Below are 22,610 nucleotides of genomic sequence, written 5' to 3'. Positions count from 1 at the left end.
TCGCAGTTGAGGGGTGCAAGTCCAGGGTTTCTGCAGGTGCATCCAATGGGTGAGCCTTTGAGGTGTCTGATTCAGTTAAAAAATACAGGGAAAAAATTAAAAATGCATTCCAAGTGCATTTCTTAGTGACTTTTGGTACCTCAGTCTGAGGGAAGTAATGCCTGCAAGTTTGACGTCCCAGCTGTGCATCAAAGTCAAACTAATGCCTGTGAGTTCTGCACTGGTATCTGAGACACTGACTTAAGAATGGCAGGATCTGCTCTGTACAAGTACAAACCCAAATGATTCTTTTTTAACTTAATTTGGGTAGACATCCTTATAAAAGCTTCCCATCAAATTCCATGGATTTGGTTTTTGCCAAGGATTTTTTTTCTGGAGTGTGAAATTGGTCTGAGGCTTCTGTGAGGTTTATTTTTCTCAAGGAAAAAAAATGCAGGATGTGATTATGCAGAAAATATGGGCACCTATTTAAAGCCATATAATATTTTCCATGCTTGCAGGGAATATTTTCATTTGCTTGCAATTTTGACAAGCTTAAAACTGAGATTTTTCCGTTACATTTCCTGCCTTTTATATTATTGTTAATATTACATCTGGAGGGGAGAAAATGTGCTTAAATGTAAACATTTGCGTGCAAATAAAATTTGTATGCAATTCATGACCAGAATTGCTGTGCTTGATGCACTTTCCTTTGCTGCAGCTATAGTGCCTATAATAGCTACATTGTAATGTTTTATTACAAACTATTATAAACTTGTAATGTTTTATTACATTTGATATGTAGTATTTCATAGTCTTGTCCAAGTGAGACTCCAGTTTATCAAGGCAGAGATTTTTGTGTCTGATTTATGTACCATTTTTAACATCCACAGCATTTTATTTTGGTTTTCATTCAGGTAAGAGAGGGCGGAATACTGCAAAAGGATATGGAAAAGTCTGTTTGCAATTAAAGGAACACTAATTGCACTTCAGGGACCGTGTGTAAGATACACTGGTCTTTCCCACGGCCACACCCTGAGCATATGATCTTCAACTGAATTCATGGAAACATTCACGCTGCTTCCTACAGATTGCAGCTGGCACTGTCTGTGAAGCTGTGCCTGGCAGGAGCAGAGGGATTTCTGTGATAGTGTGGGATGCAGACGGGATGCGCCTGAGCAGAGCCAGGCACACAGGGCCAGCACAAGCGAGGGATGCGGCACTGCCCGTGGCTCCAGGCATGGCAGGGAGGGCTGTGCTGGCCCCCACATGTGTGGCTGTCAGACTGTGCCAGACAAATTTTCAGCTCCTCCAGCCACTGCTCCTGCTAGTTCAGGCTTTTCACAGCAGCAGAAGCTCTGCAAGCAGGATTGTTTCAGTGGCACAGAATCACTTCTCTGTTCACAGCATGGAAATGGAACAGGGTGTCTGCTGAAGTATATAGGCTGGTGCCTGTCCAGTTTTCAGCATGGTTGCTCTCTAGTATTTCAAAATGTGAATTAAGGCTTCAAGATGCGATTGCTAGAAAAATTTGAAAATTAGAAAAGGCTTAGCTTCCTATTTTTGGGTAAGGATTATATGCAATTTCAGGTAGAAGAAATTTTGCCTTAGTGGTATTTCAGAAAAGATATAGAAATGTATTATTTCAGTTAGTGCTAAAGATTTCTGCTTAGTGCTAAAGATTTCTACTTAGACTAAAAGACTGAGCTCAGGAAAAAATAAATTACTGTTTTAAAAGTAAGTGCACATTGACAATGATAGTTCATAATGATCAACACTCAGTAATGTTCTAGGTGGTTGAAAATGGCATTGCCTGTCCAAACAGTCATAAATGCCCTTTGGGGGATTGTATGTAGCAAAACAAGCTGAGTCTCGAGTTTATTTATACTGGTGCCAGTTATTTTTTGCCCTCTGTGTCCAGATCAGGATGAGATAGACTGAGAGGGGTTACTGCAGCCCCTGGGTAGCAGTTTGCATCTGTCCCAAGGAGCTCATTTTGTTAAGCTGGTTACTTACTTGCCCTGATCCTGTAATTGACTTTTAAACTGACAACATCTCTGGCCAAGTGTTTCTTTCTCCTGGATGCTTCAGCCTGTGTCAGAGTTTTGCTTAAGTTGATTTTCCTGTGGGTGTGGATGGAGCTGAAGGTAAATTCCCATTTAGAAGACTTAGAAACAACCATGGGTAATACTTTTCTCAGTTTGGCAAAGCTAATGTTAACTCAGATTGACAGAAAATAATGTTAATGCAAAATACCATTTGCTTTAGCAATATCTCAGAAGGAAATGTGGGCAGAGGATGGGAAAACCTATCATTGCCCACTTTATGGCTGCCTTAAGGTGATTTTCTGCAGTTAGTCTGTGAGGAGAAAGAGCAATATCTCCCTGTATAAATGATAAAAAGGAAGGCTCTGGTTCTAAATGTAAAGAGAAAAGCTTTGTTGTTGTTGTTGTTGTGTTCTTAGTTTGCCCTTTGGGGATATGCATCCATCATTTCTTCCCTTAGAGGTCATTCCCAAGCCTTTGCCCTCCTCTATGTGGACTTCAACAGGTGCACATACCAATATGCGGGCATAGAAAAGGATGCAGAAGGTAATTTCCTTCCATACTGTTGAGATTAACTACCTGTGGTTTAACTTTCTTGAGTCTCACAGACTCCTTTACAGCCTGTGTGAGCCCAGCTTAAACCATTTGCTGTTAAATTGACATTTTAGTGATGCAAAGACATAGGAAAGATGGGGAATATCTGTATCTAATTAAGGCAAAGGAGGCAAGCTGCACACCACTAGAATTCAAAAGTTTGGTTTTGGCTGCTGCTTGTTCTTGGCTTTTCTACAGGATGGATTAGAAGTTTTGATAATTTAGCACAGTATAACATGAATTGTCTAATATTCAAAGGGTGAAATATTCCAGAGCTTGCACTTTTGACTTCTGGCATGTGAAATTTTATATTTAAAAGGAAATGTTCTGAACTGTGGTGACTTAGCTTGACCTGGTAAAGGCTTTGAAGTAGCTGGTGGTTTATTTTGTTTTAAATAAGTACACCAAACTGAATTTTTCTAAAGCTGCCTTAAATTTACCTGAAGTTTTTTGGACTATTAAATGCATCAGAAATATCTAATGAGAGAAAATTTAAATATTTGGCATGAACTTTCCATCTGAAATTTCATCCTTAGCCAGACTAAAATTATTGCCAGTGAAAGCTGCCTTGGGGATATTTTACTTGTCTGTCCTGTGTTTTGGGGTTTTGTTGTTTGGGATTTTTAAGTAAAAGAAAGAAGTGCAACACAAAGTGAGAAGACTATAGTGCTTCTGACATTTCCATGAAGACTTTATTGCTGCACTTTGTTCCTCAGTTCTGGTCAAGTCATTGACCAAAGGTGAACCCAAAGCTGGGACACCAGTTCTGATGCAGTGGCTGCACCAGCACTTTGTTTATCCTGGCAAAAGCAGTTCCCTTTCCTGGCCACCTGCTCCCTCCCCATCCTGCTCTGAGCTGCTGCTGTGCCACAGTCCACCTGAAAATTAACAGTTGCATTAAAAAATCAAATTTTGAAACTTTATCGCTTTGCTTAGAACTGAATGAGAATATATTTATGTGTAAATATTCACACTTCTAAATTCTAAATTTACTGAATTCACATTTAGATTCTAAATGTGAATTCAAAGGAAACTGGTGTAAAACCTGTGAGTTTCATAGGATGTGCTCAGCTGCCAAACTGGGCTGGGGCCAATGAGAAAAAGCCTGAGTGGCAAACTGAAAAAAACAAAAGTCCTGGTACATTTTGCTTAGCCCATTTTCCCATTGCCTTGTTCTGACCTTGGGAAAAGTCTTTGAACTGTGGCAATACTGTTCTTGTAAAATTAGCATGTGTCAATGAAGAAATAACAAAAAACTTTTAAAACTCAGCCAGTTGAGAAAATTACTTCATGTCGTAAACATTTTCACAAAGAAACCTTTGGATCCCTTTTGGGTCATTACTTGGTAAACAGCATCAAGCAGAGTCATTCAGATAAAAAAGGCACTGCCTGAAAGGGGCACACAGAGCAGCAGTAGCTCTGCAGCTTTGAAACAGCAGGGGCTGGGAAGAAACCCCACTGCAGCATCTCAACCAGGGGTGTTACACAAGCCCCAAGGTCTGTCTGATGAATTCATAAATTCATGCTGCCTTTGCTTTAATTCAAAACAGAAATAATTTTGCCTGAAGGGGGAGAAATTTTCTTTGGAGGACTATACTGTGTTTTTCACATATTATTGTAGGGTTTCTGATGTTGAAAGGGACCATGAGGCTCATTGAGTGCATCTCTCTGCTTCTGCCAGGACTACTTGAAATTAAATCCTATGGCTAAGAGTATCATCCATATATAAATGTATCTAGGTAACAATACTTGCATACCTAGTAACAAGGTGGGAGCTCTCCAGCTTGCTCATACCATCAAATCCATGGAAAAGAACTAATGAGCTTTTTTTATTTATTCTCTTTTATTTAAAATAGCATGTTAATTGGAACACCCATGCCACATTACAGCAGTTGTTTTGGAAGAAGTAAAATTTCAGGGAAGTTTACTTGGATGTATTTCAACCCATTTTTTAAATTACTATAACAGGCATATAATACAGTTTTTAAAATTATAAAAGGGAAGAGCCAAAACTACATCACTTTGATCCATCAGCTATTAGACTTTATTAATTTACTATTCTGTCATACTAAATTATTCTTCCTTTCTGTTAATAGCTGTTTCTAGGATGTTTGATAGTGGATTTTTACAGATAACTTCATTCAGCAGAGCAGCCTCCCTTTAAAACTGCTTTGTGCTTGAGTGATTGCTCTGGAATTTCAGTGCTGTGGCTCCCAGAACTCTGAAGTGAGTTATGGGAACATGGTGAGTTATGCCTGGCAGCATATGTGGCTATGCTGATGGATTTTAGGCACAAGATACAGCTGGGTTAGGGCTATGGGGTGAAAAGGGTTAAGCTTGTAAAGTAAGGATAACAATGTGCTTACACAATAGTAGTCAAATAGCACTGGAAACTGGAGGCATTAAGAACTATAAACTGTTGGAAATCACAGTTGCATCTCTTGACAGCAAAGCCCCAGCAGTCTCTTGGTAAAGATTTTATTTTGCCTGAACCTCTCTTGCCTTCCTTTAACAACTAGTTCCTCAGGAGAGACAAATAATTTTACTTTGCATCAATATTTTTAAAATTCCTATGCTGCATTTCTTTGGCAGGGCTAGATACCCTGATGACTTGTAAAAGTGACCCTCAGTGAGTCCTGGCCATTCTTCCACATGGCATTGCACCATCTCTACTCCTGGCTTTCTATGTCCTGAAGTCAGTAGGAAGTTCATCATATTGGACAAGGAGGGACAGAGCTTTCATAATTTATAGGGATGGAATGGAAAGCACAAGGGCCAAGAGAAGACTCTTCAAATGTAAAATCAAGGAGGAAATACTCTTACTGTTTTTATCAGTGGAAATCCTGTTTTAAGGAGCCAAAATTGGTGTGATGGATTAAACCACAAAAAATCTGCTCTGCAGTCTGCTGTGTGGAGAGGACTAAGGTTGACCAAGGGCAGGAGTTGCAGAATATGCCAGGGGAAGAACCTTGTAGATATTCCCTCCTCCAAAATCTTATTTGGAGAGCTTTGTTGTGGTGGCACTTTTTGCTCAGGTTTTTGTTGGTTTTTTTTTGGTTGGTTTGGATTTTGCCTGGACCTCCTCAGAATAACTTGCAGTGTCATCCACACCTGTGAACTGCTCAAAAGAAGTGTTAGAAAATAGAGGAAAACTAGCAGCACCATCACTCAGTCATAGGTTCATACTACTTTAGGTGTTATTGGAACTGGCCATGAGTGTTGCCAATTACTGCTAGTAATTTCTCTTGGGTGCAGGTGACAAAACTTATCTGAATGGCTGCCAAAAGCTATTCATGGGAAGAAGCACCCAGGAGTAATTTAATCTGTGTAATCTCATATGCAGATGGTTCTGCAATCTCTGTGAGGCCTCTGACATGCAGCCAGAGCCATGCAAAAACAAAAGCAAAAATTGTGCTAATAAAGAGAATGCAAGATGTGAAACATCTCAGTGAGCCAGTCCAAATTTCCTGCTTGCACAGACCTGCACCATGAGCCCAGCACAGCCATGGCCCAGGAATTAAACAGGGAGGACTTTCTCCTGCTGAGCTGAGCTGCCACCTGCACAGGGAAGGTGCTGTAGAATAACTCAGGGATAAATTGACATGTGCCACTGTGTCTCTTTATTTCGTTTAGTCCCCAAGAAGACAGTAAATGCCATTGTGCCACAAATTCTTCCTAGGGAAACTCCTGGAAAGAAAGGTAGAGAAAGAATGTTTGTGTTTCATGAGGGAGAATGTTGTATTTTATTTACCTTTACTTTAAAGCTGCGTAATTATCAGGAGAATGGAGTAATTCCCACACATACAGCTGTGAGCAATTATGGGATACCATTGAGCAGTTTGTTCAAATCCTGGCAGAAGTGATTCTCTCAGAAAAAAGGCAGATTACCCAAATAGGAAGATTTCCAAACTGCCTTGCATTGTTCTCTAATGTAAGTGTGGAGATTTTGCAGTCCAGGACTCAGTGGATCCCGGTGTGTGTTACTGCTTGGCTGCTGCTGCCCACTTGTGAAGCCCTTTTAGTCAGAGAAGTATTTCCCAGAAGGTTTATGTGAGTGAATATGTGGAGGCTCTATCTGGAATTTCATTTGAGGCTACTAGTTTTGTTGATTTGGGGGAGTTGTTTTATTACCAGTACAGTTTGAACAGAAATTCAAATTACGGACACTTTGAAAAGCATTTTCCATCTTGTTGGTTTTGCCTTTATGCTGGGCTGAAACAACCAAACACTTCCTGAGGTTTTAAATACTTTAAGTTGTAGGCCTGCCTCCAAAAAGAACCAGAAGTAGCAAAGTGTCAAGAAAATACCCATCCTGACCCCATTTTCAGATGAAGGTTATATGTCTGTATGCAAACATGTTCAAGTCTGGTGTTACAAGGCTACAGCACACTGCAAGGTAAATAATTTACACAGCACAAGTTTTGTGGCTTTTTCCTTGTTGTCATTGGGAATGGTTGTGTTGTTGGCTTCTGGGCAAATGAAAGATTACCAATTAGTGAAAAATGTTGGGGCATTTTTGGACAGGCCTGCAGTGCCATAAGTAGGCTCTCCCTCCTGTCCCACTCCCACAGAGTTGCATTCTCACTTGAAGTCAGATTTGAGAACTGCTTGAGGTGAAAGCTGCCTGTGTTTTTTGTTTTTTACAAAATGTGGTGGTTTTCAAGTTCAAAAAATGATTTTTTTTTCTTTTTAATGACTGCTTTTTTTAACCCTTTTACTATATGGTTGAAAGGGGAAGTGTCTGGGGCTCAGCAAGGGTGCCGCTTACTCCTGGGAGGATGGGGAAAAGTTAAAAGTAGAAACAGCTGATGAGGCAGGATGGCTCTGTAGAGAAAGCAGGAGGAAGAGAAATGGGAACATCTGTTAAAGCTATACCAGTGACTATTTTGGCTAAGTCCAGTTTGCAGTTCCTTTTTAATTCCTCGTTCTTCAGTAGGTGTCACTGCAATCAGTGACAAACACAGCCTAGGCCTTGGCAGTACCATTACTGGCAGCTCCTTTTTTGTTGTTGTTTTGCTTTGTTTAATTTATCCCAGTCTTCACTAAATGCACAAACATGCACCAGAAATAAAAACGATATTTCAAAATCAGGAAGATCTGATTTACTGTTACAATTCCCCATTCTATTCTCTCTCATGTTGCCTTTTAGTGGGAAAATACTTCAGCCAGAGGACTCTCAGACTCAGTTTCAGTCAATACCTGCCTTGTAAATCCCAGCCCTGCTGGCTTTTGTGCAGATTCCCACTGTTGCTGAGTGGATTCATTCAGGACACTCAGGTTAATCTCAATCCAATACAATTCTTTTCTCTGCCCCATGATGGACTTGTCAGATTTACAACAGCAGAACAGCTGAGGAAGCATCATTATTTGAGGAAACCTAAGAATGGTCTCTTTTCACTATTAATTTCTTGTGTGCCTAATACCTCCCAGCTTTGAGAGGGAAAGAACTTCCAGAGAATTAGTCTTGGTTTGTGTCTCATCAGAGCAGATGATTAATAAAAGCAGCCTGACTTTCTTAGCAGCACTGGCTTGCTGCCTCAGTCAATGGAATATATTGCTGTCCATCCCTAAGAAAGTTCTTAATTTTCCTTGGAAAGGTCTTGTCCAGACTAACTGGAATAAATGTTGAGTGAATGAATTCATGTAGTGATGCAAGAGATGCTTTCCTGCAGTTCAAACAGGCATCTGAAGGACCTTCCTCCTGCATTTTGTAATTAAGTCCATAAGCAGTGATGTTTAGAAAAAGGCAGTGGTTGGGGTTGTTTTTTTTTTCCTCTCTATATGTTAGCAACTGAGAGGAATGAGTGGAAAGCACAGAGTGCATTATAGGCTTGACTTGACATTTTATCTCCTGGGAAGAGTTAACAATTTAGCAGCAGATACTGGAGCAGTTGATGGGAAATGTCTGCAGAGCTACTAGGTATGAAAAGACTTGGACCATTAAAGGAGCTGAGCTAAGAGATGACTTTTGATATTGTGAAACAGAAATAAACTTGGACTCTGAATCAAAGCAGATCATTTCTGCCTTTGTTTATATGATGTTGTATCTTCTAGATAAATTAAAATAAGCAAGGCTAAGTGAGAGCAATATGCAAACATGCATTTTAAATTTTTCATCCAACATTTGTTTTAGCATAAGGATTTTTGGAACTATTGTAGAGAAAATTATTTTGAACTCTTGTATACATGTATAGAAAAACATACACAAAATTATTGTTGCTATTTTCTAGTTGTGGTTCATCTCTTGGCTTGGCCTGTGTGCATCACTTGTGGGTTTTAACCCTGCACAGATGTGCTTCGTCATACTTGGGAGAGAAAATATTGGTGAATTACTTTACAGTAAGTTATTAATTCCAATTTCCTTAGAAGGTCAGGGTTTTTTCCCCTAGGAAAACAGACACAGCTTTAAATGAATGAAACATGTGATAAGTTTGAATTAATCACACTTGCCCCCAGTTTTCATGCAGAATTGAGCTCATATTGCCCTTCTGTTAATTTAGATATATTTTAGATATCTGGTTTTAGTCAAGCCTTAGTCACTGCACAAAGGTATTTAAATTTTTCTTTAGCTAGCAGATCAAGGTCTTTAAAATTATCTAGTCACTTTAGTTCTTAACATGTGGATTTTCCAGGCAATTAGTAGCTCAAAGCAAGGATATATTTCATATATGCTAATTGGTCTTCCTCTAAGTGTTTTAAGATCCTTCAGATTTGAATTTCAGAGCCTCACCTGTGCAATTTGCAGCAGTGTTCCAGGATTGCATGCCACTGGTAAAAATAGAAGGAAGATTATGGATACAACTTCAGTCTGGGTTAAACAGGCACAGCTGATTTTACAGCACATTTCTTGTCTTTGCAGCAGGCTGTGCAATAAACAGCAATAACTTCATATTTAGTAGTTCATATGTCCTGCAAGAAGCTGTTTATTGTACTATAGTTGTATTAGGAGGACCCAGTCCCAGCATAAAAGCAGAAGAGTTTGATGTTGAATGTTTGCTTTTTGTGACCAGGGCAGGGTTGAAATGAGCTTTTTGTACCATAACCTCTGCCTGTCAGTGTAGAGCCAATTGTTTGTCCTCCCCCATTCTCTCACAGCACATCACTGCAGGAAGGGAGAACTTCCAGAGGCAGAGCAGGGGTGCTGTGAGGGGGATATGGCTTGGCCAGGGTGCAGCTTTGTGTGTGGCACAGCACCCACTGCCCTCTGGATGCTCTGGCAGTGGGGTCTCTGGGCTGGTGTGCAAGGATTGTGTCTTTCATCACATTCTGAGAGCTGCAGTGCATTCATCTGTACCAGGGAGCTAAGCTCATGCACATGCTATTGCTTTTCTTTTAGCTGAGAATAGCTTCATAATGCTGCTGCAGTGAGATACTTGGATTTTTGAAATGTGCAGTTGTAATAACTAAACTGAGTTTTGCCACGATGCAATCAGAAGAAAAGGTCTTATCTCAGTTCCAGACTCAGCTTTGTGATCTTCTCAGGACACTTCAGGACACTGAAATATTAAAAGACAAAATTCCTTGACATTTCCCTTCCTTTTGAGGCAGTTGTTATGGCAGGGTTACACTGAATGGGTGGTTTACATGCTTCATAAATAATTGTGTATATTTTATGCTTGGGGAGAATTTTTCACTTCAAGAATCAATTCCAAGAAGAGTTTGCAGTGTAAGGTGGTCATACCTGGCTTGGGTATTTGTGTTTTCTTCTAATGACAGGTAAAGAAACTACAGATTCTGCAGATACAGGAACTATTTTACAGCTCACAATGAATTCTTGCATTGCTACTATCAACCTTGCAAAGCTGGAAGTTCAGGATGAAGTGGCTTCTCACTAGATCAGTTATTCCAGAAATGGCAAAATTAAATATCAGGAGGAAATGGGAGTAAAATGGGAAATAAATGTGTGTGTTTGAAAGCCTGAGTGTATTTGAGGGAACCAACTGCAGTTTGCTGTGGGCTCCCAAAGGCAGAGATGGCCAGAGTGCAGTTTGTGTCTGGGGCTGGTACAAACCCTCTGAAGGTGTTGGTGGAGGCACTGGAGGCACTGAGGAACTGAGTGCCTTGTTTTGGTGCATCCCTGTGTATTTCACATGGCATCACTATGCATGAATAGAAATAGAGAGCACCTCCATCAATTTGTTCTAGTTCAGAAATAAAATGTGAAACTCTTTTATCAGTGTTGGCTTTCATTAATTCCTAAATTTCTTTCCTTTTTTTTTTTTCTCCTATTGCAGTTTTAGTTCATTCAGCTACATATTGACTGCACCAGATATAAAAATGACAAAAATCTGGATCACATTTTTGCTGCTCTTCTCATTGGTTACTGTGGTGAGTCTTATGAATTTTTAAAATCACTTCCAGCTTTAACAACCCTGTAGAGGGTACCACAGAAATTATTAACATGGAAGCACAGAAAGAGCTAATCTTGTGTTCAGATGTAGCTCCTGCACAACAGGATCTTTATCTATCTTCTGTTATCTGTTAAATTCTGTTGGCAAAGGAACAGAAAGAGTTTTTACCTGTGCTGAATCCAGCATATTCTCTGCTGGCTCAGAACAGTAGCAGTGGACAAGTGACACAGAGGCAGTACCCTGCAGACCCCAGGAAGAGCAGGAGGAGACAACTGAGATTCAGAGACATCCTCAGAAACTGAAATTTTATCCCTTGTACAGCACTGGTACAGTATTTCAATCTGCAGCTTTGTTTTTCTGTGAAGCTTAGTAGCTTCCCATAAAATATTTAATTACTATTAAAAATGCACTTAAAAGGTTCAGTTTTTGGTCATGATCAACTTTCGTAAGATTTTTAAATTTTTAATTTTAATAACTATCAAAGTGGATGTCTTGTCTTTTGAATAACATTCTCTGTTCTGAGGGTTGACTTTATGGTTCACCTGACTACAGAGAAACCAAATAGCTCTGGACAAGCTAAATGCTTCAGTGCAAAAAATATATGGAAGATCATTTTTTGTAAAGGATCATTTTGGGCCTGACTGAAGCGTCTTTTAGACTAAACTTTGATATATTTCACTGGGTTTTAGAAAAGTTGTTCATATGCTTCTGACTATCTCAATGCTTTCTATGCTCGTTGCCATTCTTATTTACCAATCTTGCCAGTTGTTCCTACCCTATGCTCGTTCAGGAGATGTTTATCAAGATTCAGTAGTAAGAATTGCCAGAAAAACATAAAATCATATTGTCAGTAATAAGATTTAAAGATCACTCTCTTTCGGTAAAATAATATTTAACGTACAGTATTTGAAAAGATTAATGTTGAAAAAGTTTATGTTGGAGCTTGTACTTGTGGTTTGCTAAAAGAGGTGTTTTTACTCTTAGTTTTTTGCCACTGCTTCTCCAGCTGAGGGACAGCAGAACTCCACAATGGACTTTGCCCAGCTGAGTGTTACACGGAATAAAATCATGACAGCACAGTATGAATGCTACCAGAAGATCATGCAAGACCCTATTCACAAGAAAGAAGGTAGAGATTGCTTTCTCATCAGGCTTTGCTAATAAGTTGTCAACAGATATTATTACAGTAATTCAGGGTCCTTTGGTTATATTAATTTCTTACCTTGCTAGCAATTCTTTTTCAGGTTTTAACATTTTCTCAATTTTTTATAAACATCACTTTGGGATGCATGAAGTTATATGTTATACTATCTGCCCATAGCACCACTTCAGATAGAACACAAAGCTTTTCTTTCTGATGAAATAAGAAAATGTTAATTTAAGTAGATATCTACATTAAAAATCATGACTAATTAATCTTACCACCTTATTTCATTTCATGCTCTTTTTATACCTCTGTCTTCCTGGTCACATCAGCCTTTAAAAAATTGTAAGTACCTTAATCCACACAGTTTCCCTGCTCTGAGGGTTGTGCTGGTGTCATTACTGCTTTTCCTGATAAGTCACTCAGAGCTGACCTCAGCCACTCCACCTGCTGCTGTATTCACTTGGAAGCGTCTGGAAATGCTGAGTGGCCTTTGAGGCAAGGAAAGGTGAAATTGGGTTCTTCTACAAGGAGATTTTTTTCTTCTGAAATGTTTCTTTGGAGGAGCTGAGTGCCTGGAGGTCAGGAATGGATACAGACATGGCAGTGTAAGCTCATGCCCACAGCATAAGGGGCCCTCACAGCTTCAGAAGGATCTGCACAAATTGGAAAATCTTCAGATGAGGAGGAATTACACGATGTTAGAGAGCTGCAGCCTTTGAGATGGAGACATTAATCAGCCCTTAAAAGAAAACTGCAGCGAGATAATAAAAACATCGTGAAATTTGTAGGGAGGCACACAGAATGACTGCGTCATTGGCTTTTCGGAAAGAAGCTGTTTGTAAAATGCCAGCTCATTCTCAAGGAGGTTTATTTAGATGTTGAAATGTGTGTAGGCAATGAGGCATTGGAACAGGCTCTTGAGGGACACTGGATTCCCTGTTCCTGGGCACTTAGGGAAGTGTTTTCCACAGTGGCTGCTGCAGGCTCAGCCCAGCCTGAGGCAGAGCAGCTGGGGCTGCTTTCTCCTGCCTTCTGTGTTTTCTGTGAACAAGCAAACATATGTACAGGCTTGGTGTACATCCAAAACGTAGTAAAATTCAGTAAAGCTGTCTTTCAAGGAGTGAGGTTCTTGGCTAAGGTACATTATTAAGTATGAATCAATTTTTTTGCCCACCGTGTTCTAGATCTGAGGTTTGCCAGTTGTAGATGTAAGCCATTTCAAGGTGAAGGAGAGAAGATTTTGAAATGTATTCAAAGAAATGTATGTATAAGGAACTGCTATCTCTGTTAAGTGAAGTTTTAATCAACCACTGCCAAATTTTTTCTCTTTTTTTCCCCATTGCTGCAAACCTACCTTACCCAATCCTACATCTTACCTTTGAAAGAACATTCTGCAGCAAGAGTTACTTGATTCCCAGGTGTCTCTCTGTTTGCAGGTCCTTACTGCAACAGGACCTGGGATGGCTGGTTGTGCTGGAGTGATGTTGCTGCTGGAACCGTGTCGGTGCAGCGTTGTCCTGACTACTTTCAGGATTTCAACCCATCAGGTAGGAGTGCCTGGACTACTACAGCAATGCATTTCTCACTGAAATTAGAATCTGGGGGCTTGATGTCTCTTGTTTGCCTCACTCAAGTCATAAATGCTCCAGGATTTCAGAAACTCAAGATTCATTATTTGCATTTTCCTTCTATCTCATAGAAAACTGACAAGTTACAGCTTAGAAAAGAAAATAAGTGTCCTTGAGGGATTCTGTAGATTAGGCAGTCAGAATTTAAGTTAGATCACACTTTTTTCTTCTTAGAGATGAGCTTTTCTCTCAGACAAGAAGAAATACAACTTACTGCTTTACCTCAGTTTAACAGTTGAAGCTGACAAAGAGTTTCTCCCACTTTGATTCCTTTCCTGTTTCTGTGGGCAAAGCTTTGTGAGCATGTGGAAAATGTCACGGATTTCTTTGTATTTCCCAGGGTCTTTTCATGCTCTATTTGATGATAGAAATCATTGTTTTCCAGCAATTTTCCAGTTTTGCTATTTATGTTTCCCTGCCTGTCCAATACTAATTTATAGTGGTAGGATATTAGACTTCAGTTTCCATCTTAGATATTAAGCAAGCCATTTAAATATTTTTGTCACTTCATCTGGTAGTTCTCTAACAGTTAGTTCAATGTATTTTGATATTTAATGGATTGGAGAAGGAAAATCTATTTGTTTTCTTAAGGAGAATCACATCATCGGTCGCCCTTGCCAAGCAAAAGCAACGGCCTCAAGTTTCTCAGAATTCATAGTAACAAGCACAGTCTCTCTAGTCATATTAATAAAGCTGTCATGTGTTTGCCAATCTTTATTAAATGCTTGGCATCAGGAAAGAGAATTTCAGTGCTGACTGTTGTGTTTTTCTTTCACTTTTCTTCTTTTGTTTTTCGTTCCGTCAACTTTGATTGCAGAAAAAGTTACGAAGATCTGTGATCCAAATGGGAATTGGTTCAGACACCCAGAAAGCAACAGGACCTGGACAAACTACACTCAGTGCAATAGCTATACTCATGAAAAAGTGAAGGTAGGAGAGGAACGAGTGCATGGTACTCACGTCAAGAAACTGAACTGAGAATCTTCATAAGTTTCTATATATCAAAAGTAGGCTCTGTACTTGTGTGGGTCTGTGTATAGATGCTCTTTCTATAGACTTCAATTTATCTTGAACATGCCCATCCATTAAAAGATTTAGAAAAAGAAAAACTAAATCTTTAATGACCTCTTAGAGTTACTTTGTGATATGTGAGGATACAATGGACAATATTGCTTACCATTCCCCAACTCTGTGTCCACTAATATTCCTTATGTTTATGAAACATTCAGTCATGGGAAGAAGCAGTAAATTGAAACTGTGAATTCCCAAGAACCAGGAATACAAACCACAGACTAGGAGAGGCTTTCAATTAATTTGAACCTCATGTTTTAAGGGTTCAGTAGTAGCAGACTGTGTCAAGAAATCTGACCTGTAATAGTTTCTAACTGCCTGCACCATTGCTCTTGAAATGCCTTAGGGTTCTTACCTAAAAACCATATTGGGCAAAAGATGGTTACAGAGAATAAGGCACTTATTATTGCTTTTTCTCAAATCATGAGACTTTGATTTTGGTAATGGCAGTTTTATTCTATTAGCAGAATTGCCATAATTCATTGATTCTTACTAATACTGTGCTGAGAATGGAGGATATTACTCAGAAAGGAGCAGATCTATGACAATCCCCCTTTATGAATAGTGAGGTAGTTCCCCTCAGGCTGTTTTGCCAGCATATTTCAACTCTGTCGCAAATCTGAAGCCATTATATGGACTAACAGCTCCAAGGACAGCCTTGCTGCAGTTGTGTGTTGTTTTGCTCAGCAGCAGCATTTTCTCCTCAGTGTGCCTGGAAGGTGGGTGGGACACTGCACAGTAACTGGGGCTGTTGTGCTTTGTTAATTCTCATTTTTACTGCCCTCAGCAGTGCTCCCTGCTGTGCCACGCTCTTGTGCCCATTCTAAAGCGTGGGGCAATCTCCAAGTCCTGACAATGCACCTCTGCCTAGGTTGGCCACTGAGTGAGGGGGAGATACAGGATATGGACCTGTCCTAGAATGGCTGTTGTCATTTATACATCTCAAATTTTAGCATTTTGGGGTAACGCTCAATTTTTCTCACTCACAAATTGTTTGCTTTTCAAATTTCACAATAAGTTCCATTTATACCTATTGCATTGATGCTTGGTTTGTTTTTTTAAGGAAGCTATCTCATTTAAAAAAATAATTGTAGTTTGAAAATTTCTAGTGCACATCAAGAGTTACCCTTGTGTCATATTACAGCCTACTTAAAGCTTTACCTCTAATCTTTTTATCTTCTTTGTTAATCTCAAAAGTCAGTATATATAGCAAGCTGCAATTACTCTCTTCTAACTTGGAATGATAAGTTCAGGGGATGCACAGAGTTTGCAGTAGGTGAGCACTTGGATGCGTGCTCTAACTCTTCCTATGGAACCCAAAATTGTGCTTTATTGTGAGAGTATAAGGTTCAACCTGAAAATCTTCTTTTCCTCATGTGCCAAATGATACCCTTACATTTAATGCAGCAAGGGTTTTTCTGCAAGACAGATTCCATGACTAAGAGCAAAGGTTTGTTGTGTTCTGATAAAACTAATTAGTTAATTAATATATTAGCTACAAGAATTAATGATAACATGAACATATTCCAAATATTAAATCACCAGTTCTTTTTTTTTTTTACCTTTTGTACCTACCTAGATTTTCGTAATTCCATAATTGGCAGCAGGCTTATTTAACATAACATAATATTGAAACATAATTATGACTATTTAACATAATAGTCTTCACTATTTTTGAGTCATTGTCAATTTTTTTCATGCCCTTCCTGAAATGCTCAATAAAAACTGAATTTCCAGTACCATAATCATAGCTCACTTTGAAGGAAGGGTCTTTAAATGCTGAGAAAAGACTTGTTCCATCATTACCTGAAATGGGTTTTGTTTTGTTTGTCTTTTCCTTATCAGTACTGTAGTCACTTTGCAAGAAGAGATGTATAAATATGTGCTTTATCAGCAGTAGCTCTGTCAGAATCACTTGGCTTTGTTATTGTGTTGCAGACTGCTCTGAACCTGTATTACTTGGCCATCATCGGACATGGACTTTCAATTGCATCACTTCTGATTTCTCTTGGCATATTCTTTTATTTTAAGTAAGTACATTTAAAATCCATCATCAGTGGTTGCCACAGTGGGTCAGTGCTTTGGAACACCAGCCATCCAAATAAAATTAGATGGAGCAGGAAGGTGAAGAAAGCCAGTATATAGGTTTGCCATTGGACTTTATATTGTAACAAAAATGCAGGTTTCTTTTCTCAGAAATCTAAAATCAAAAACCTGCAAGCCAAAACCTGTAGAATATATTGAAAATAGGAAATAGGAAAAGGTTTGTTCATTTTGGGTTTTTGATGTCTGGATTTCTTTAGTGACAAATGACAGTATGATACTGGGAATTGGACACAGTGATCCTTGTGGGTCTCTTCCAAGTCCGGATGTTCTGTGATTCTGTGTTATGCCAAGCATCAACTGGACTAAAGAGCAAGTGGAAACCAAAATAGTGATGACATTTGCTAGGTACAGTAACATTCCAAAGTGGTACTCACAAAATATGACAACTGTAAGGGAAGTAAGGCTGAGAGCTACAGTAGAAATGGGAATAATAAGAATAATCCCATTTTTTGATTCACAGTATTGTGTATGACAGGCTTGTCATCTGCTGACTAACAATTATGTCACCTTCTTGAAAGGAAGTTTGAGCAGTGTCACCATTGTCCCAACAGCTCATAATACAATACACAGGCCTTTTAAAATTAGTCTTATTACTTCATATCTGGTGAACTTTCTTTGCTTCCCTATGAAAGACTCCTTTTCTTTTATTCTTCCTTTAAGAAGCTGCTGAGGCCTGGTGGAAAGGCGAACCCAGGAGTGTTGCCACATGGGCAGAGCTGAGAAAGACAAGTTGTTCCCTGTGCCAGCTGCTGCTGTGGCCAGAGCAGGCTGCCCTTGTCAGCCTGCTTTAATCATTTCATAAACACCTTCTCCTTGGCACTGCACATCTGCTCCTCACACTCTCCTGCTCCTGCCCCTGCTGCCTCCCTCCATTTCCTCCTGACATTTAAATAGCAATAGCAGGTACTGCCAGTGCCCATGGATGCTGCTCTTCTCATGCTGTGGGCTTTGATTAGGTGGAGGCAGCTGATAGCTGATATAAAAAAAAAAACCAACAAAAGTTCTTTTTAGCCTGTCTGAAAGCAGTGCTTCCACTCTAGCTGTGCATTATTTCCCCAGGCTTCTGCAGCATTTCTGCAAATCCCCCATAAACAGGAGGGTTTCAACTTTGTAGCCTTTCCTTTGAAAATCCAGTATTCAAGATGGTATTTCAGTTTTTTCTGACCTCGTTTCATGAGGAAAACACAAATAATTGGTTTTCAATCACTTTCTTTTTGTATTATCTGTAAAAACAATGCTTCTCCTTTCCAAATTCACTTTCCTTCCACAAACTGAATGTGTGAAATGGCTCTGAGTCATTATAAGAGCTTTGATTTTGCACAGAAATGGACAGTACTATTGCAATATATGTGACAAAGTTTAACAGACTAAATATCTAATGTGACAGGAAAAATGCTTTAACACATGGAAAAAGAAAAGGATTTGGAGTAGGAGATGATTTTATAAGTTCACAGAGAGTCAAGCATGATTTTTCTATACCATAATATGAAAACCAAAGTAATTTCATCTTTGCTTGTGGCACTTACAGCAAAAGCAGGTGGTCTGCTGTGCTGCCATCCTGTGTCATGTTTGTCTCACCATCCAGGGATTTTCTTCCCTGGGAGCAGGATCATCCATCCTCAGAGAACCACATGGAATGAATCCAGACCCACAAACCACATTTTCTAGACTGTGGTTATGTTGGGATGGAAAAGGAAATTACAAAATTCAAAGGAAGCTAAAGAAAGTCCTCTACAAGCTGTTCTCTTGGGATGTACAGTTCCTATAAAGTATTTTTAGTAGCAGAAGGGTATTTAAGGACCTAGATTAATACCAGGATGTATTATGTATCAGCTAAGGCTTGGATAATTATTCATAGCTTTAACAGGTGGACTTTTTTTTTTCCTATTGTGGGGGGTGTCTTTGAATTTGTCATTTCCAAAACATTTAATCTGTAAGTCAACTGACAGTTTCCAGACAACATTTTCTGGATTTCTGATCATTAGGGTATCTTTAGATCTGACTAGGAATTTGGAACTTTTCCTCAAAGGAAATATAAACTGTTTGGGATTTGAATTATTTTTAGGACTAAAATTTTTCTGCATCTTAAGTTTTATTTTTTCTTCATAAAATTTTCTCCTTGGAAATACTTGTCCAGCTTGTGACTTGTGTTCCCCAAGTGCATTGGAGTTCTTGATGTAACAGAATGAGATGGGTCATAAGCTTGGAACTCTGAACATCTCTGAAAACTCATCTATGAGACATAAAAGTAACTCCTTGCAGTGTCTCTGCTTTGTCATTCTGTAACGTACTCGAGATCATGCACGTGATGCAAATGTTAAAATAATTGCATGGTTGCCATAAAGAATGAAAAATGAGGCAAGAGAATAATTTAAAAAGCAGTGATTTAGGATAAAAGGGAGCTGCACTTTCAAAGGTGCCCCCACCTAAAAATCAAAGCAGACAAAAAAAACCCCAACAAACAAACCCACCTGAAACAATGGAGTTTTTGATCAAGTGTCATATCAAATCCCATGACAGCATTCACACAGGAGAGCAGCAGTGTATTAAAGAGAGAGTGGACAAAACACTGATTATTGGATTGTTATGGAGACAGAGCTACCTAAATCACTCAGTTAATGTCATCTGAACTGATAATTCCCCTTAGGTGCTTATGTGGATCTCACTGGTTGAGTTTTGCAGTATTGAAATACCTTAAAAACTTAGATCTCAAACCCACTTTGAGATGTCACCAAAAAAACCCATTTGAACATGTCACCCTTTTTTCTTTTGGAGAAATTAATTGTTCCCTAATTCCCAAGATATACAGGAGTAAAAAAATAAAAATAAAAAAAGAGGGGAAATAGATAATATAGTAGGAAGTCTCTTTTTATTTGAGGTTTAATTTGAGGGGTTTGTCATTCAAATGTACTTAGATCATAAACATGAGAATTAAGTGATTAAAGGATATTATGTCATTAAGAAAAACAGTGAGAATAAAGGACTATAGGAAGGATAACAGAAGAGAGAGGGTGGGGAAGCTTAGGAAAAATCTTTTTATTACCAAAAACATTCTTAGTTTTTAAATGTCATCAGTCTTGCTTTCTGTTCCTTGTCCGGTGATCCTCTCAGTCCTTTCATGCATGGGTGGAGGTGGGTGTGGATGGGTGTGTGTGAATATTCAACAGGAACAGCTGCGGGATGACCCGGAGCGATGGCCCCATTAGCTGTACGTGCTCTTCCTCGCCTGAGCCTTGAGTCTTAACAATAAGCAGACAGAATTCCAGAGCTGTTCAGGACTTGTTTACACAAAGACCTTCGCTGGAATCTAGCATTGTCTCTCTTTTCATATATAAAACATACAGGGGGGAAAAAAAAAACCATAGAAAAATACATTTGCAAAGAATGTAAGACCCTACATGTTATAATAATTAAATTTTATCCTTTTGGGGCATTAAAACAAGACTCAAATAAAATCTTAAAGAGCCTGATGGAATATATTTTTTCCTCAAACTCATATGCAACCCTGTTTTCCATATTTTGAAACTTTTTCTTTTGTGTTTTCTTCAGCCGAGTGACACGTGGCAACCAAAGTTTCCTGTAGGTCCCTGTTAAATGGCAGCACTGGTTTCTAGAGGGGTTTCCTTTTCCTTCCCCTGTTTTTAGTGCCATGGGCTTGGACTGTCTGTCTCAGGGCTTGCACAGTGAGTACCATGAGCTCAGTGCAGGCATCTGTGTGTGCTTTGTACCCTGCCCTTGTGAGAGCTGCAAGGATGCAGCCAAGGTCTGCCCTGTGGCCAGGCTTATGGGGCTGTCCTCTTTTTTTCTTTGGGCCACCTTGGTTGTTGTTTCATCTGTCAATATACTCCTCCAGCCTTTGTGAAGATTTCATATCTGCATCTCTCTGAAAAAGTGTAAAGGTCTCCCTTCTATCCTCTCAAATTAAAAATTAATCACCAATGTCCCTCCTTTATCTTTTTTTCCAGGCAAGCTATTTGAAGATGCCAGAAAACTTGATTTATTTTTTTTTCCCTTGGGTGACAGTTTAGACATGTCCCCTGCTGCCCTTTTGAATGTATTTCTGATTTCTCTCAGTGGCATGTGTGTAAGTGGTAGATTTTCTCCCGCAGTTGGTCATTCCCAAGGGTCAATCAGCTGCACTCCATCTCTCTGGCCATTACCTGGAGACAGGCAGGTGTGAGGACTCTGCAGCAACTCAGTGCTGTCTCTGAAGCAACCCAGGAATTCACTGAAAAACTTGAATGAGAAGTGGTCCCTCCTCCTTGATTACACTAAGTTATTCCTGCTTCCTCTAGAATGGCAGAAAAACAGAAAGTTGCTGCACCTAAGTTCAACATTCTTTGACATATTTGAATTTCTGTTTGTTTGGGGTTTTTTTTGTTTGTTTTATCTTCCAAAGATATTCTCTCTTTCATTTTATTGCAAGATTGAAAGCAAATTTTAGAAATTACCAAAATTAAATGCAGTTCTCGAGGGATTTTATAATTATGTCCTATAAATTGTTTATAACTTAGTTATACACAAAAGTCAGGGGAGATTTGCATTACTTTGCTTATTTAGATACTTCTCTAACTTTGGGCTGAAGGAAGAAAAATGACAAGGATGTGAGTAACAGGAATTACCCTCAAAAGTTCTGCACAGATTTGGGTAAATGGAAACAGGGTAAGACAGCTTCATCAAGCACTGGTGTGATAGGTAATTGGGAAATTCTTCAGGTACTAACCAAAAGAAAAGTAAATCTTCTGAAAATTATTATCAGCATTTAAATAATTTTCAGCTGGCCACTATAAGCATAACTATAAGCATATTGGATCTTTTTCCTTTTGCTGTATTAAATTTGCTCTGGACATGAAGAAAGGGTTGATGTAGGACTTGTTAGTAAAATCAAGAGCTCTAACATTTCCAAATGTCAGAGTTGTCCCCAAGTACACATAGTTGTCCTCCCATGTACTCATTTGTTCTTGTTTCTCTTTTCCAGGAGCTTGAGTTGCCAAAGGATTACCCTGCATAAAAATCTGTTTTTCTCTTTTGTTTGCAACTCTGTTGTAACAATAATTTCACTGACGGCCGTTGCCAACAACCAGGAATTAGTTGCAACCAACCCAGTAAGTGAAAGTGTGTTTGGCAAAGTCTGTTTGTTTGTAGGTGAGTGGCTCAGAGAGTGCTGCAGCAGAGGTGGGAGTGCTCAGCTGATGGAATGCTCTGTGCAGCAGATGTCTCACAGTGCCTGGCACGCTGCACTTTGCAGGCTGTGGAATGGTAAAAGTGGGACTGAGCTCACTGGATGCCTTTTCCCAGCTCCACAGAATGGCTTCTGCCCTGAAACAACTGCAGGAAAGCCTATTCTAGATGGTTGTGTTTTATTGTGAGAGTATAAGGTTCAGGGAGGCTGACAGCTGAGTTCACCAAGGAAGGGCAGGAAAAAAGGTTTTGCAAGGTGTTTTGGATCTGTCTTCTAATTTCTTATGGCTTTAACTTGGCCATCTTCAGTTAAATTAAGAATATTTTTGCAACACAATATTCTAAATATGAATTACATAAACAAACAAATCCCTAGCTCTGGCTTTATTGTTATTTAGACATGGAAGATAAATCTTAATTCTGTGGAAGTTAGGTTAAAAACTGCAGAAGCTGAATTGAGTAAAAAGCTAATTTCCTTTTCTCCTGTAGAAGCAGTCATCAGTGTGCT

At 39.2% G+C, this 22,610-nt stretch overlaps 1 protein-coding gene across 2 annotated transcripts in view; it reads left to right on the top strand.

Moving 5' to 3' along the window:
- The window catches only part of CALCRL (calcitonin receptor like receptor), a 62,952-nt gene that overhangs the window by 22,252 nt on the left and 18,090 nt on the right, over positions 1-22,610 (top strand). For both annotated transcript variants that reach the window (XM_066553714.1, XM_066553715.1), the window contains exons 2-7: positions 10,853-10,946; positions 11,954-12,098; positions 13,553-13,663; positions 14,562-14,674; positions 16,754-16,845; positions 21,900-22,026. In XM_066553714.1, coding sequence (XP_066409811.1) covers positions 10,896-10,946; positions 11,954-12,098; positions 13,553-13,663; positions 14,562-14,674; positions 16,754-16,845; positions 21,900-22,026 — 639 coding nt within the window. In that variant the 5' untranslated portion in view covers positions 10,853-10,895. The remainder of the gene's footprint in view (positions 1-10,852; positions 10,947-11,953; positions 12,099-13,552; positions 13,664-14,561; positions 14,675-16,753; positions 16,846-21,899; positions 22,027-22,610) is intronic.

The sequence above is a fragment of the Molothrus aeneus genome, chromosome 7 (genome assembly GCF_037042795.1).
Source record: "Molothrus aeneus isolate 106 chromosome 7, BPBGC_Maene_1.0, whole genome shotgun sequence".
In the NCBI taxonomy this organism is placed as follows: Eukaryota; Metazoa; Chordata; class Aves; order Passeriformes; family Icteridae; genus Molothrus; species Molothrus aeneus.
The sequence above is the reverse complement of the archived record's forward strand: the minus strand, read 5'-3'. Positions and strand labels throughout refer to the sequence as shown.